This window comes from Nyctereutes procyonoides, unplaced genomic scaffold (genome assembly GCF_905146905.1).
Source record: "Nyctereutes procyonoides isolate TBG_1078 unplaced genomic scaffold, NYPRO_anot_genome, whole genome shotgun sequence".
Lineage (NCBI taxonomy): Eukaryota > Metazoa > Chordata > Mammalia > Carnivora > Canidae > Nyctereutes > Nyctereutes procyonoides.
The window spans coordinates 8,321,836-8,336,709 of NW_026575131.1; the positions used below are offsets into that span (position 1 = coordinate 8,321,836).

Sequence of the window (14,874 nt, forward strand, 5' to 3'; positions counted from 1 at the left end):
GGGGAAGGGAATGGGGAGTGACTGCTAATTGATATGGGTTTCTTTTGGGGGGATGAAAATGTTCTAAAATTGACAGTGGTCATGGTTGTACAGCCTTATGAATACACTAAAACCACTAAAATAGTACCCTTTAAATATGTAAATTTTGTGTATGTGAATTACATACTATTTTTTTAAGATCTTTTAATTTACTTATTCATGAGAGACACACAGAGAGGCAGAGACATAGGCAGAGGGAGAAGCAGGCTTCCCAAGGGCAGTCTGATGTAGGCCTTGATCCTGAAACCCTGGGATCATGACCTGAGCCAAAGGCAGATGCTAAACTGCTGAGCTACCCAGGTGCCCCTCCCACATAGCATTTGATTGCTGTGTCTCCTAAGTCTCTTGTAAATAGGTCCCCCACCACCACTCATTTTTCAAGCCACTTATTCTATGTAGAATTCTGTGAGTCTTTTTCAAAGTATTATCTCTATGGGAAATCAAATCTTCAGATTGATTTTCATTTCAAGAAAAAATTAAGGAGATTGAATTAGTGACAGATGCCCAGAAAATTAAACAACAAACCAAGGATTACCCCAGGAAAAAACAGAACATCTAGCAAAGGAAATGTAATCAGTACAATTCTTGAGTCAGCCTGACTCATTGTTTCATGGTTCTAGTGTTGTAAGTGCTGAATATTGATATAAACAATAGCGATACCAAATAATGTGGAAATGTGAAACGTGGAAAGCTAAATCTTCATACTCCATGGGGCTAATAATAGGTAAAAATCTAAAACTGAAAAAAAATTAACACAAGCAGTACAAGTCTGGCACTTAGATAATCTATATAAAAACAAAAAGTAATCATCAGAAATACCAGAAAAAGGGATCCCTCGGTGGCACAGCGGTTTGGCGCCTGCCTTTGGCCCAGGGCGCGATCCTGGAGACCTGGGATCGAATCCCACATTAGGCTCCTGGTGCATGGAGCCTGCTTCTCCCTCTGCCTGTGTCTCTGCCTCTCTCTCTCTCTCTCTCTCTCTCTCTCTGTGTGACTATCATAAATAAATTAAAAAAAAAAAAGAAAGAAATACCAGAAAGAATTGAAAGGGGTTGGAAGTGAAGGGGAATGCGATAGAGAACAGTTGGTTTTAAAGTATGTGCCAGGGGGATCCCTGGGTGGCGCAGTGGTTTGGCGCCTGCCTTTGGCCCAGGGCACGATCCTGGAGACCCGGGATCGAATCCCACGTCGGGCTCCCGGTGCATGGAGCCTGCTTCTCCCTCTGCCTGTGTCTCTGCCTCTCTCTCTCTCTCTGTGACTATCATAAGTAAATAAAAATTTAAAAAAAATTTAAAAAAAAATAAAGTATGTGCCAGGGACACCTGGGTGGCTCAGTGGTTGAGCATAGGCCTTTGGCTTAGGTCATGATCCTGGAGCCCTGAGATCGAGTCCTGCATTGGGCTCCCCGCAGGGAGCCTGCTTCTCCCTCTATGTCTCTGCCTCTCTCTGTGTGTCTCTCATGAATAAATCCATAAAACCTTTAAAAAAAAATAAAGTATGTACCACATGATTTGTATCTATTAAAGATACAAAAAGTATCTTTAAGGGATCCCTGGGTGGCGCAGCGGTTTGGCGCCTACCTTTGGCCCAGGGCGCGATCCTGGAGACCCGGGATCGAATCCCACGTCAGGCTCCCGGTGCATGGAGCCTGCTTCTCCCTCTGCCTGTGTCTCTGCCTCTCTCTCTCTCTGTATGACTATTGTAAATAAATAAAAATAAAAAAAAAATCAAAAAGTATCTTTAAAAGGTTCACTTAGCCAATATCCATGGAGGCTAAACTCTGAGAAAGAATGAGTTAAAACTCCAAATTAATTCTGAAGGCTTAATTTGGCAAGCTTAATGAAAGAGTGTAAATCTTCACCCTCCCCGTACCCCCATCCACCCACCGCACCCCAGCACAGAACAGAGAAGGTTCACCAAGCTGTACCCTCTCCCACCTGTTCCGCCTTTTGTTTCTTTGCTCGTGCCTGCCAGTGACCAGCCAGAATGAAAATGCCAGCCAACCGTCCTAGGCATCGTCTAAGTGAGAGGCTTCATCGCTGCCAGCCACCTCACCTTTGCCTTCTTCCTCCTTTCTCCCCTTCATTGGGACCTTCCAAAGTACTTTTGGGTGGGAGCTCTCAGCAACTCCCAGATCCTGATGAAGTCCCTTCAAAAGAGAACCCAAGTTGGAGGCCTATTTTCATAGACTCAGACTCCTAATACAGCAGGGCCACCTGGAAGGCCTGGGATGTTCATCTCCCTGTCTCCCCTCTCTGAGGTACTTCCTCGGGGGCAGGATGGTGCCATCAGAATTAAGAGTGCTGGTTCTCCAGCCGCCTGAGTGGCTCAGTGGTTGAGTGTCTACCTTTGGCTCAGGGCATGATCCCGGGATCCAGGGATCGAGTCCCACATCAGGCTCCCCACAGGGATCCTGCTTCTCCCTCTGCCTATGTCTCTGCCTCTCTCTGTGTGTCTCTCATGAATAAATAAATAAAATCTTTTTTTTTTTTTTAAAAAAGGTCTGGTTCTGAAGTCACGCTTAGAACTTGCCTTCTTATCTGCTGTGTGACTTTGAACAAATTACGTAAGCTCTCTGAACTTCAGTTTGCCAGCTCTAAAATGGAGAGCATAATAATACATAGGTTGTTGTAAGGACTTAAAAAGAATAATGTGTGTAATAAGGTGTGTAAGGGGTTCATAAATGAATATACACTTGAATCATCCGCCACTCATCACTGACCTCCTAGAGTCTCCAGGATGATGCTGACAGGTGTGATGATACTCCCCAGCGATACCTGGCACTCCATGTTCCCCACTTACATTCACCTCCACCCCCAACCAGTCTCCTCTTTTCAGAGGATCAGCTTTCATCTTGGCTTCTGGCCAAAGGGATCATAATCTCTCTTGCCTTTGTTTAGAATCTCAAAAACCCCTGCCAGTGGATGGTTTGACAACATAGTGGGATTGGGGTGCTCTAAAGAGAGCAAGCAGAGAGCAGCTGGATGGTCCTCTGTGGACTGGGGGTTAGGCATTGTCAGGCCAGTAAGACTTTGCAGGGATGAATGGGTAGTCTTCCTTGGGGGAAACTGAAGCAGGGAAACAGGCCAGCTCTGAGCCTACTAAGGGAATCTCAACATCTCCAAAGGAGTCTCACCAGAGGGTTCACAGGAGGCAATGAGAGGAGGGATTTGGGCTTCAGCCTCTGTAGTGGATCCCTACAAGAACTACCCTCCCCACAAGACTTTTCATGAGGGAAAAGATATCGGTTCCTCAAAGGAAATTAGGGTACTGCCAGCAAAAGAAATGGATCTTGGACAATGCTGAAAAATGCTAATTATCTATTATACTTAGAACCAGGATTCAGATAACTTCCCACAAGATCAGAATAACAGGCTAGATCTAATAAGAGAAAAGGAACAAGAAATAAATGTCAAATCCTACACTGAGGGTCAAGAAACTAACTGTACACAAAGAGGTGAAGAAGACCTAGTAGATCAATATTGGGCAACAAAATGATGTAGCTGCTAGAAACATTAATTCACTGCCAGGCCATATTAATGGAGGAGAATCTAGAAAGGGGAGGTGAAAGTCCAGCTTTGTTCCTAACTGGGTTCAGTTCTAAGAGTTATATTTCATTTTTTAAAAAATATATTTATTTATTTGTTTGTTTGTTTATTTTAGAGCATGAGTGGGAGGAGCCGAGGAGAGGGAGAGAGAACCTCAAGCAGCCTCCACATTGAACGCGGGGCCCAACATGGGGCTCGATCTCATGATCCTGAAATCATGACATGAGCTGAAACCGAGAGTTGGACAGTCAACCACCTAAGCTACCAGGCACCCCATCAAGGGTTGTACTTTATGGGGGACATTTTTGACCTGGTAGGAAGCCAACAGAGGAGAGATGTTACAGTGGTGAGAGCCCAGAATCCTGTCCTTTGAGGAAAGGGTGAAAGAACCGGGAGGGTTTGCGCTGGAGGGAAAAGATTCTAAAATGAAAGGTGCCTTTACAATTCTAAAGGGGTTCCCATAAAGAAAACAGTAGAGCTGGTCAGGTGATAGGTGAACTGGGAAAAGCCCAAGCCTTCTGCTAGTGTCAGAAAAGCTGGATTCAGGCTCCGAACACTCTTCAAACTGCAACATGTCAGACACAACTAGGGGCTGAATGTTGCTTTTCTGTGAGACCCAGGGGTAGGCAAGTCCTGGGAGGGAAATTTTAGCTCAGCCTTAGGAAGAATTTTCTTTCTTTCTTTTTAAAATGATATTTAGCATTTCTGTCTCTGATCACAAAAGAAACACATGGTTGTGTGGAATATTGGTAAACAGAAAAGCAAAATTATTTTTTAAAGATTTTATTTATTCATGAGACAGACAGAGAGAGAGAGAGAGAGAGAGAGAGAGAGAGAGAGAGATGCAGAGACACAGGCAGAGGGAGAAGCAGGCTCCATGCAGAGAGCCTGACATGGGACTCGATCCCAGGTCTCCAGGATCATGCCCTGGGTCGAAGGCAGGCGCCAAACCACTGAGCCATCCAGGGATCCCCAGAAAAGCAAAATTAGATAAAAATCATATCAACCACTATTTGCCTTCTAATAATTAGGAGTAGGATGGGTAGGTAGGTAGGTAGATAGATGGATAGATATAGGTAGATATTAACACAAATAGGATTATACAAATAATTATCTGAAGCAATTTAGAGAATCACCATGTAAAGATGCATACATTTGTATATAAAGATGTTTATTGCACTATTGTTTCTAGTAGGAAAAAAACAGCGGTAAACCAGCTATCTGCCCTACAGTAGGGAAATCTGGGAATGTGAGTAAATGACAGTGCATCCACACCATGCAGCACACTGTACAGCTAGTTGCAAAAAAAGGGTGGAGCTAATATGTATGTATTGCCTTCAGAATGGTTCGAACAATATATTGCTTAAGGCAAAAAAAAGTTATAGGATAACATGCATAGTATCCCATTTTTATTTTTTTATTTTTTTTTATTTTTATTTTATGATAGTCACAGAGAGAGAGAGAGAGAGAGGGAGAGACACAGGCAGAGTGAGAAGCAGGCTCCATGCACCGGGAGCCCGATATGGGATTCGATCCCGGGTCTCCAGGATCACGCCCTGGGCCAAAGGCAGGCGCCAAACCGCTGCGCCACCCAGGGATCCCAGTATCCCATTTTTAAATAGATTTCATTTGTTTATTTGAGAGAGAGACAGAGACAGCAGATAGAGAGCACAAGGGCAGAGAAGGAGAAGCAGACTCCCCGCTGAGCAGGGAGCCTGATAGGAGGTTCCATCCAGAAAGATGATCTGAGCAGAAAGCAGACCTTTAACTGACTGAGCCACCCAGGCGCCCCACATGATCCCATTTTTGCGAAAAGAAAGACGTGCACATATGTGTTTTTAAATAAAAGAAACCATATGATGCTAAGAGTGGGCGCATCTGGGGAGGCTGACTTGAAGAGACCTAGAGTAAGATGGTTAATGTGTTCTTTGAACATTTCTGCGTTACTTAACTTGGGACAATCAGCATACATTATTTTTACATCAAGTGACTGAAATTTAAATAATCAACAATCTACTCTGGAAATTTCTCCATGGCATTAAAGATTTTACCTCCTATGTAATGACCCCATGTATTCCTTGTGTAGATGTCTATTACTGTTACTGAATGCAGTGGTGGACACACAGTACATCGGAAGGTGTCCAAAGAGGGACCAGGGACATTTTCAAGTGTCTATCAGACCTGAAAATGCGCAGACTCCTATAGATCTAACCATACCTTAGGTGGGAAATTATCTGATAGTTACACTAGGGCTTGTGCACGAAGAGGTCTATGCAGCAATGGTCTCTGCCTTATTATTCCTGCTAGCAAGAGTCTAGAAACCTTCTACATGTCCAACTTCAGGACTGGATAAATAAAAAATTATAGGCTGACTGTATGCTTCACTTCTCAACGGTGAATACAAGAAAGGACGTGGATCTGTAGAAATTTACAGGGAACATGTGCCAGGATATATTTCACAGTGAAGAGGAAAAAAGGGAAGTTACAGAACAGTATGTACAGTATGATCTCATTTCTATTTAAGGTGTACATACAAGACTGTGCGTTGAGAAAGATCTGAAGCTATCTCTGAAACTGAAGGGAAAAAAAAAAAAGAATGAAAAAGGTCTGAAGGATAAACAGCAAGCTGTAGGTAGGATTTACCCATAGGTGTATACGAATGTATGCATCCGCGGAAGAGTGTGGGTAGACAGGTACCAAAGGAAGTGAGCTCCACGTCCCACGGGGTGTGCAAACCCGGACCGGCTGTCCCTCGTTCAGGGATGCTGCGGGAGGGCTTTCCAAGTCGTGACCTCGGTTCCCCGCTGAGCCCTGAGAAGCTCTGAGAGCGGCGAGGTCGGGCTGGCGAGGAATGCACGGTCGGGGGAAAGGGTTAAGCGGCGCCGGGTTCCAGGGGGCGGGCTCGCGATCGGCAGCGCCGGGCTCCGCTCGCCGAGTCTGAGCATCTCGGGAGGATGCGGCGCGGCGGGCGGCTGCGGGGCCGCGCGCGAGGGGATCGCGGGGGCTGCGCGCGCGGCGCCCAGGTGAGGAGCTGGCCGGGGGCGGGGGCGGGGCGGGGCGGGGCGGGGGCCCGGCCCGGAGCTCGGCCGAAGCCCCTTCCCGGGCGCGGGCGGCAGAGCCTGCACGGGCGCCCGCCCCCACCCGGGACACTGCGGAAAGGCGCGGAGCCAGGGGAGAGGACTCGCCGGAGGAGAGGTAACCCGAGACGCACCGGCTCCCGAGGCTGCCCCGCCGGCCTCTCCCCGGTTCCTGGGGCACGCAGATGCCCCTGCCCCTCGCCCAGCCCCGCGCGCCCCCCATCTCTCCTGTAGCGGGAGCCCGGGCCTCGGCAGGCAGCCCCCTCCTCGTCCACAGATGCATGCATTTCGTTTGGATTGAGGGTGGTGAGCAGATGCCATCTGCTTATCCTTGAAGGCCTAATTCAACTGTCTCCTCTGAAAAGCTTTTGGACACCCCCCCCCCCCGCCCCGGTTCAAAATGAGCCATTGCGGGTTTCACAACCCCTGGTGTGGCCATTGGCTGGCTGTGTGACCTTGGGTGATTTGCTAAACCTCTCTGAACCTCGGTTTCTCCCCCTCTGAAATGGTTATACTCACACCTGCTTGTGTTTGGGGGGTTGGATGAGATGGAGGACGTGCAGCTAATCTTAGCGCAGGAGCTCGACTGGGTAAGGCTCAACACAGGGGCACTATTATTAACCAGGACATGTGCTAGTGGCCGTCAGTCCTTGCTCCTCAGCTGGCCCCCACTCCTGACACCAAGTGAGGCTTCTCTTTGGGTCCCCAGCACCCAGTTTGGGCTAGGGGCAGAGCATGGGGCTCAGTGAATGTTTGAGAAAGGAACTGACAAGACTTTAAGGCAGAATCGAAACTCAGTTTGGGGAATGGGTTTAAGGGATCTTTGAACCCCCTGAAATTGTCTACAACCTTTGACGAACCTGGGCATTTCCCTGGAGAGCGCACCTGCAGTTTTCATTGGCTTCTCAAGGTCTATGTGAGCCACCAAGGATGAGGAGCCAGGGAGCTCTGGCACACCTGCTTCCCAGAAAGGAAAGGAGCGGGGCCTCCACCCCAAAACCACCCAGGCCTCTCCTCTCATGGCTGCTGTGCCCCTGCCCCTCTCTCCTGGCCATGGGGTCCCTTCCTGCCTCCCTGGATTAAGTAGGGACTCTCAGGATGAGGAACCTTTAGGGGATATCTACCTGGGGCCAGGCATATGCAGGAGGCTGGAGACAAGAAATAAAAGTGCAGATGCAGCCCTTGAGAAGTCCCAGGCCAGTGGAGGAGACAGGAGATTGTGACCAGGATGATGGGAAGGGGTAGAGGAGGTGTCAGGGAAAGAAACGTCTAAGCTGAAACGAGCCACCATCATATCTTACCTGGATTTCTGGACTAGCCTCTCTTCCCCTTTTATTTATTTATTTTTTTTTATTTATGATAGGCACACAGTGAGAGAGAGAGGCAGAGACACAAGCAGAGGGAGAAGCAGGCTCCATGCACCGGGAGCCCGACATGGGATTCAATCCCAGGTCCCCAGGATCGCGCCCTGGGCCAAAGGCAGGCGCCAAACCGCTGCGCCACCCAGAGATCCCTCTCTTCCCCTTTTAAATATTTTATTTATTTTATTTGAGAGAGAGAAAGTGCACAAGTGTGTGCAGTGAGCAGAGGGGCAGAAGGAGAGGGAGAGAATCTCAGGCCAACTCTGAGCTAAACAAGGATCCTGACGTGGGGCTTGATCCCACAACCCTGAGCTAAGCTGAGCTGTAACCAACTGAACCACCCAGGCACCCCCTTCTCCCCCTTTTAAAACACCAGACCTTGTTGCTCTCATACTTAACATCTGTATTGGCTTCCTGTGATACTTAGAATAAAATCCAGGTGCCTTACTGTGGCTTACAAAGCCCTTTGTGATCTAGCCTTACCTTCCTGATTTTATCTCCCTCGGCTACTTTCTCCTTCATTTGCTATGCTCCAGCCACACTAGCCTTTTCATTTCCTTTTTTTTTTTAAGATTTTTAATGTATTTATTCATGAGAGACACACACAGAGAGAGGCAGAGACACAGGCAGAGGGAGAAGCAGGCTCCATGCAGGGAGCCCGACATGGGACTCGATCCCGGGTCTCCAGGATCACATCCTGGGCTGAAGGCGGCGCTAAACTGCTGAGCCAGCCGGGCTGCCCAGCCTTTTCATTTCTTGAACTCACTCGCTCATTCTGCATCAGGGCCTTAGCACTTTCTGTTCCCTTTGCCAAATACATTTCTCCCATATCTTCAAATGGCTGGCTCCTTCTCATTCAGCATCTAGCTTAAATGTCACCCCAAAGAGGCCTCCCTGCTACCCCCTGGGTAAAGTAGCCCCTCATGTCTACTTCTTGACCCTGTTTTATTTTCTTCATAGCTCATCTTATTTAAAATTACTCATTGTCTGTCTCTCACTCTAGAATGCGAGCTCCATGAGGGCAGGAATCTTGTCAATCTGTTCACTGCTCTATCCCAAGGGCTTGGCAGATAGTATGTGTTCAGATTTTGTTGAAATAGTTGAGGCTGGTGGGAAAGAAAGGTTTCTGGACAAAGGGAAAAGTAAAAGGGCTCTAATGCTTATTAAACTCCTATTATGGGCCTGGCCTATAATGTGTTGTGTTAGGGAAGTCTTGTAAGAGCTCCTTTGAGTTGGGGTACCCATTTTACTGATGGAAAACCATGATTTGGAGAGGTGAAGTAACTCACCTAGGAAATGGCAAGGTTGGGATTCAGACCCAGATCCCTGCCCCTTTCCATCTCTCTGACATTTGAGCCAGGCCTTCAAGTATAGGATTTCAGTGGGCATCTGGGTGGCTCAGTCAGTGAAGTGTCCTGGCATCGAGCCCCGCATCGGGTTCCCTGCTCAGCAGGGAGTCTGCTTCTCCCTCTCTCTCTGCCGTACCACCTACTTGTGCTCTCTCACTCTTTCCGTCGAATAAATAATAAAATAAAATCTTTAAAAAAATAGGATTTCAGCAAATGAAGGAGAAGGGAGAAGGCATTCCAGGCGGAGGGACAGCAGATGCAAGGGACTGGGGCATTGGACAGCCCAGTGGGTATTGAAGAATAGGTGAGCAGCCTGATGTGGTCTTGGAAGGCTTGGAGAGGAACTTATCTCCTTTCCTGAGGGTGATGAGGAGCCATTGAAGGTTTTGAAGTGGGGCAAGTAGCATGACTAGAAAGACGCAGTTTTAAAAGGTCACTTTGGGCAGCATGAAGAGCTTGGACAGGAAGGGGTTGGAGGAAGGGGAGCTTCTCATGTCTCTTTCCTTCTTTCCTACCATCCCTCTTGGGGCAGCTCTGGGTACTCCCAGTGCTCACATGTCATCCCTCTTCTCCTTTTTTTAGGCTTATCCAGTGAGGACTGGAAGTTGAATGTTCTAGGCCCAGGCATCAGAGTGGACCATGGCCGCCAGCACGTGGAGCTGTGTATTTGGCTCCCTGCTGCTATTGTTGCTGCTGTCTCTGGGGGCTGGCCCTGCCCTGGGCCGGGGCCTTCCCAAGCCACTTGAAGACTCGGAACCACATCTGATCCCAGGAGACCACCCCCAGGGCCCTATGGGCACAGAGCCCCAGGCCCTCGACTTCCTCTGGGAAAAGTCCAGAGATGAGAGCCACTGGAACTCCAATGCTCCCCAGGCCCCTGCCAAGGAAGTACCTGAGGAGCCCATAGACACCCCCCTTGGCCCAGCCCTGCATGGACCTAAAGCAGCCCATAGGGCTCAGAGAGAAGGACTCCCAGTAACTGATGACCTCCAGTTGGCTCGAGGGTCAAGTTCTCAGGGCTGGACAGGACCTCCTGACTCACAGGAGCCTAGAGAGCAAGAAGCACTAGCCCTCCATCCCATAGGCCTACCCCATTTCACTTTCATCCCCATAACTCCCAGACTCCAACTTAGGATAGCCACAGTTCCTCCCTCCCCGGGGCCAGGGGAGCCTGGGGGCCAAGTGGAACAAGGATCACCTAGAGATGAGGGTCTGGTGGCCGAAGCCATGATCAGAGTCTCAGAGATACCCCCCTTAGACCACCAGGGCCTTCCCCACACTCTTGCTCCCCACTTGGGCACTACCGGGAGGCCAGTGCTGGAAGAACAGGGTGAGGATGAGGATTTCCAGGAGGCAGCTCGAGGGCCCCTCTTCACCCAGGAGGATCCAGCAGTCCCTCATGTTGGCTGGGTATCCCCAGCTGAGGTGGCATCCTCTCAGGAACCTGGGGCCTGGCCAGACCTAGCATTGGCCAAAAGCCTTCCTTCTGCTGAGGAGCTGTCAGCTGAGCTCCCCAAGAAGACTGGAGGTGAAGAGACCTGGGAAGTCAGTTCTTCAAGTCCCTCGCCCAAACAGGCCGACGTTCCTGATGTTAGGGGTTCACCAGGACCCCAGCCCTCGGGTCCCCCAGCCACAGAGACTCCCGATGGGCAGCTTGAGCCAGGTGGGTATCAGAGTGAGGGTGCTGAGCAGTTCAGGGAGGGGCAGTATTCCCCATTTCTAAGTGGCCTTGGGCCCCTCTGGGTACCATTTTCCTCATTCTGGCCAATGAGGGTGATTGTGCTTCCCTTTTGGGGGATTAGGCTTTGGGGACTGCTGGAAGGTCGGGCAAAGTGATGACTGCTTTTGTTATTTCAGAGGTAGCAGGAATGAATGGAGCAGACCCCATCTCCCCCCAGCGGGTGAGAGGAGCACTGGAGACCCCAGGTACCCCCAAGTCCCTCATCCCTGGCCCCTTGGACCCTGGCCCAGCTGCAAATCGAACAGAGAGCCCGGTGGGGGCCCTGCAGCCAGGTGAGGGCATGGCTAGGGGTTTGGGGGAGAGTGGGTACTCTAATAACTAAAAACCTGTGTGAGGTATATGGGAGGGGCGAATGGGAACCGACAGCTCCTTAAAGGACCTGGCCAGCACCTCCTTCAAAAAACTTAGGATAATAAACTAATGCTCACTGGGTACTCTGGGACAAGTCATTTGCCCTTTGGGGGCTAGAATATTCTTAAATGTGACTTGGATATATTTAGTGCAGTTCCTCCAACTCCCGCAAATCACTGGAGATTTTTTTTTTTTTTAAATTCTACTACCCAGCCCCCATCCCAAGGAATTCTGGTTCACTTGGCCTCCAGGTGATTCTAATGGGCAGCCGGTACCGAGAACTGCTGCCGCATGCATCATCGATAAAAGCGATAGGTCACGTCATTGTACATTACCGGGTGTGGGACACTAGGCCAAACACCCAGTCCTCCCCACAACCCTATGAGGTAGACGCTCTTCCCATCCGCATTTTACAGATGTGCTTAGAGAAGTTAAACGACTTGTCCACCACGCTAGAGAATGTGGCAAACCAAAAAGCACTGTTCAAAGAGCTATTTTGATATTGTTATTATTGCAGATGAAGCCGAGGAGTGGCCGGGGCGCCCCCAAAGCCATCCCCCAGCACCCCCAGTCCAGGCCCCCTCGACGTCACGCCGGGGCCTCATTCGGGTCACCACGCAGCGCGCCCTGGGCCAGCCACCCCCTCCGGAGCCCTCAGCCAGCTCCATGGCATCAGCCCCAGCCACCAGCCCCCCGGCCAATGCCACCGCACCCCCGCTGCGCTGGGGTCCCCTGCGGCGGGTGCTGAGCTTTTCCTGGGAGCTGCACGTCTACGGGGTGGGGGTGCTCTTCCTGTTGCCCGCATTGCTGGCACTGGCCTCCCTGGCAGCCGCCCCCTCGGGGCCCCGGCTGGCTCTGGGGGCGGCCGTGCTGGTGCTGGTAGCCTCTGGGCTTCGGTCTGCCTACATGCTCGCCGACCCGTACGGCTCGCAGGCGCGCCTGGGCCTGCGCGCCGGCCTGGTCCTCTACAACCTGCCCTTCCCCTTGCTGCTCACGGCGCTGGCGGCCCTGACCCTGCTCGGCCTGGGCGCGGGGCTGCCGCCGCAGCTGCAGAACCCGCTCCTGCTGGGGGCGCTGGCCTCGGCGCACGTCGTGGGGTTGCTGACCACCGACCTGCTGTCGGTGAGGCCTGCGCTCAACCTCCTGGCCCAGGGCTCGTCCTGCGCCTGGGGCGCCGCCGTGTCCCTGGGCACGCTCTGCCTGTGCCGTCGCCGCCTGCTGGACGGGCCGCGGGGCTGGGATGCCAGCCCGGGCCCGCGGCTGCTGGCCGTGGCGGGCGCGCTGGGGCTGCTGGCCAGCGGCTTGCAGCTGGCGGCCGCGCTCTGGCTGTACCCGGGCCCGGGCCGCGTGGGCCGCTTTTCGTGGGCCTGGTGGGGCGTCCACTTCTGGCTGCGCCTGCTGGAGCTGACGTGGGCCCTCGCCCTGGCGCTGGCCGCGGTGGCCGCCGCGCGGCCCCGGCCCCCCACGGAGCACGCCTGCTGGGCTAAGTTACTACGCCTGGCGTGTCCCATGCCCTCGGGCAAGAGCGAGGTGCCCGAGCGACCCAACAACTGCTATGCGGGGCCCAGCGGCGCGGTCGCGGGCGCGGGCGCGGGCGCGGGCGCGGGCAGCCTGGACATCAGCAAGAGCCTCATCCGCAACCCGGCGGAGGGGGGGCCGCCGGCCACGCCCAGTTCCGGCGCTTGGGGCTCGGCGGCGTCTTTGGGCCGCGGCCCCCAGGGTGGCCCGGGGCTGTCCCGCGCCAGCGTGGGGCCCGCGCCGTCGATGAGCGAGCTGGACCTGCGGCCGCCGTCGCCCATCAACCTGAGCCGGAGCATCGACGCCGCGCTCTTCCGCGAGCACCTGGTGCGAGACAGCGTGTTCCGGCGCTGCGGCCTGCGCGGCCTGGCCTCCCCGCCGCCTGGGGGCGCGCTGCGGCCGCGGCGGGGCAGCCACCCCGACGCCGAGCCCGACGCCGCCGGCCCCTCGCTCCTGCGCGGCCGCTGCCGCTCTCTCAGCGACGTGCGCGTGCGCGGCCCGGTCCCTCCGCACGTAGTGGACGACCCTGAGCGGGCGGCTTCCCGCAGCTCCGTGGACAGCTTTTCCCGGGGCTCGCTCAAGATCAGCTGGAACCCGTGGCGTCACGGGCTGTCGTCGGTGGACAGTCTGCCCCTGGATGAGCTGCCCAGCACGGTACAGCTGCTGCCGGCCGCGGCCCCGGCCCCCGGCCCCGGCCCCGCCCCCGCCCCCGCGCGGCCCGGGGACCCGCAGGGTGAGGTCCAGCCTCGCTGCAAGCCGGGGGACTCCCGCAGCGCCTCCAGTGACACCATTGAGCTCTGAGGGGCCCAGGGATGCGGGAGCAGGGCCCCACCCTCCGTGGCCATGCGGCCTGGCCCATTGGGACAGCTGAACATTTGAAAAACTGGCATTCCCGGGCTTCCACCTGACGGCAGACCCTGGAAACAGCCAGGCATGAACCTACCCCGGTTTTTGTTTTTTTAATATCTTTTTTTTTCCCCTTTTTTCCCCAGCGGGTATTTTGCACAGAGGCTGTGACTTATGCGGAATACAGGGTGGACATGCATGGATATTGATGTGGGATATGACGTCTAGGTACCCCCAGACACCCTTCCAGCCTCCCCGGCGTGGACAGATGAGGCTTGCTTGTCCAGACTGACTGTCCTCCTTGTGCCAAAGAAATAAACCCTTAGGAGTTGGCTCATGCCTCCCTCTGGCCCTGCCAGGATCCTGTTCAGAGAAGAGGTAGCAGTTACCCCCCCAGCAATCCCAAGTCCTCTGTCTCTTGGGGAGAGGAGGATTTCTTTTCTTTTCTAAGATTTTATTTATTCTTGAGAGACACACAGAGAGAGGCAGAGACACAGGCAGAGGGAGAAGCAAGCTCCCTGCAGGGAGCCCGATGTGGGACTCGATCCCAGGACTGCGGGATCACGCCCTGGGCCGAAGACAGGTGCTCAACCGCTGAGCCACCCAGGTGTCCCGAGAGGAGGATTTCAAAAGGAAAGGGCACTTGACCCTGGGAAGTTTTAGGAGTAATGGCTACCAATATTTTATAGAACATCTATCCATTGTGCTGAGCTTTCAGGTCTTCGCATCCATCATCTTCTCATATTAAGCCTGAGCGGAAAGCATATCATGCCCATTTTTTAAATGGGAAGAGTGAAGTTCAGAGACAAAAGTCATTTGTCCAAGGTCCTTTACACAAATGCTCATTGGCACTGAACCCAGGAAGTTCCACTCCAAAGCCTGATTCCTCCACCCCCCCCTCTCCTAACACTACTTTAGGGGCCAAGCCTAAGGGAGGGGCCCCTACTGCTCCTCCATCAGAGTAGCCTTCAATTTCCCAGGGTTTTAGGAAACTTCCCCAAGGGCAGGGGAGAGGGGCTCTCAGTAGCTTAGGGCAACCCATGG

The 14,874-nt window shown here is 52.6% G+C and overlaps 1 protein-coding gene across 4 annotated transcripts; it reads left to right on the forward strand.

Annotated features, from left to right (window-relative positions):
* Positions 1-6,539: 6,539 nt before the first annotated feature.
* On the forward strand, positions 6,540-14,162 carry PRRT3 (proline rich transmembrane protein 3). Of its 4 annotated transcripts, XM_055344683.1 has the most exons (5): positions 6,540-6,610; positions 9,957-11,037; positions 11,232-11,387; positions 11,984-13,638; positions 13,977-14,162. In XM_055344683.1, exons 2-5 carry the CDS (start codon positions 10,014-10,016, stop codon positions 14,037-14,039), a joined length of 2,898 nt encoding a protein of 965 aa, XP_055200658.1. In that variant the 5' UTR covers positions 6,540-6,610; positions 9,957-10,013; the 3' UTR covers positions 14,040-14,162. The 4 variants fall into 4 exon arrangements, with proteins under 4 accessions (XP_055200658.1, XP_055200655.1, XP_055200659.1 ...); XM_055344680.1 differs by having other exon boundaries at positions 11,984-14,162; XM_055344682.1 differs by lacking the exon at positions 6,540-6,610 and adding an exon at positions 9,635-9,678 and having other exon boundaries at positions 11,984-14,162.
* Positions 14,163-14,874: the final 712 nt, after the last annotated feature.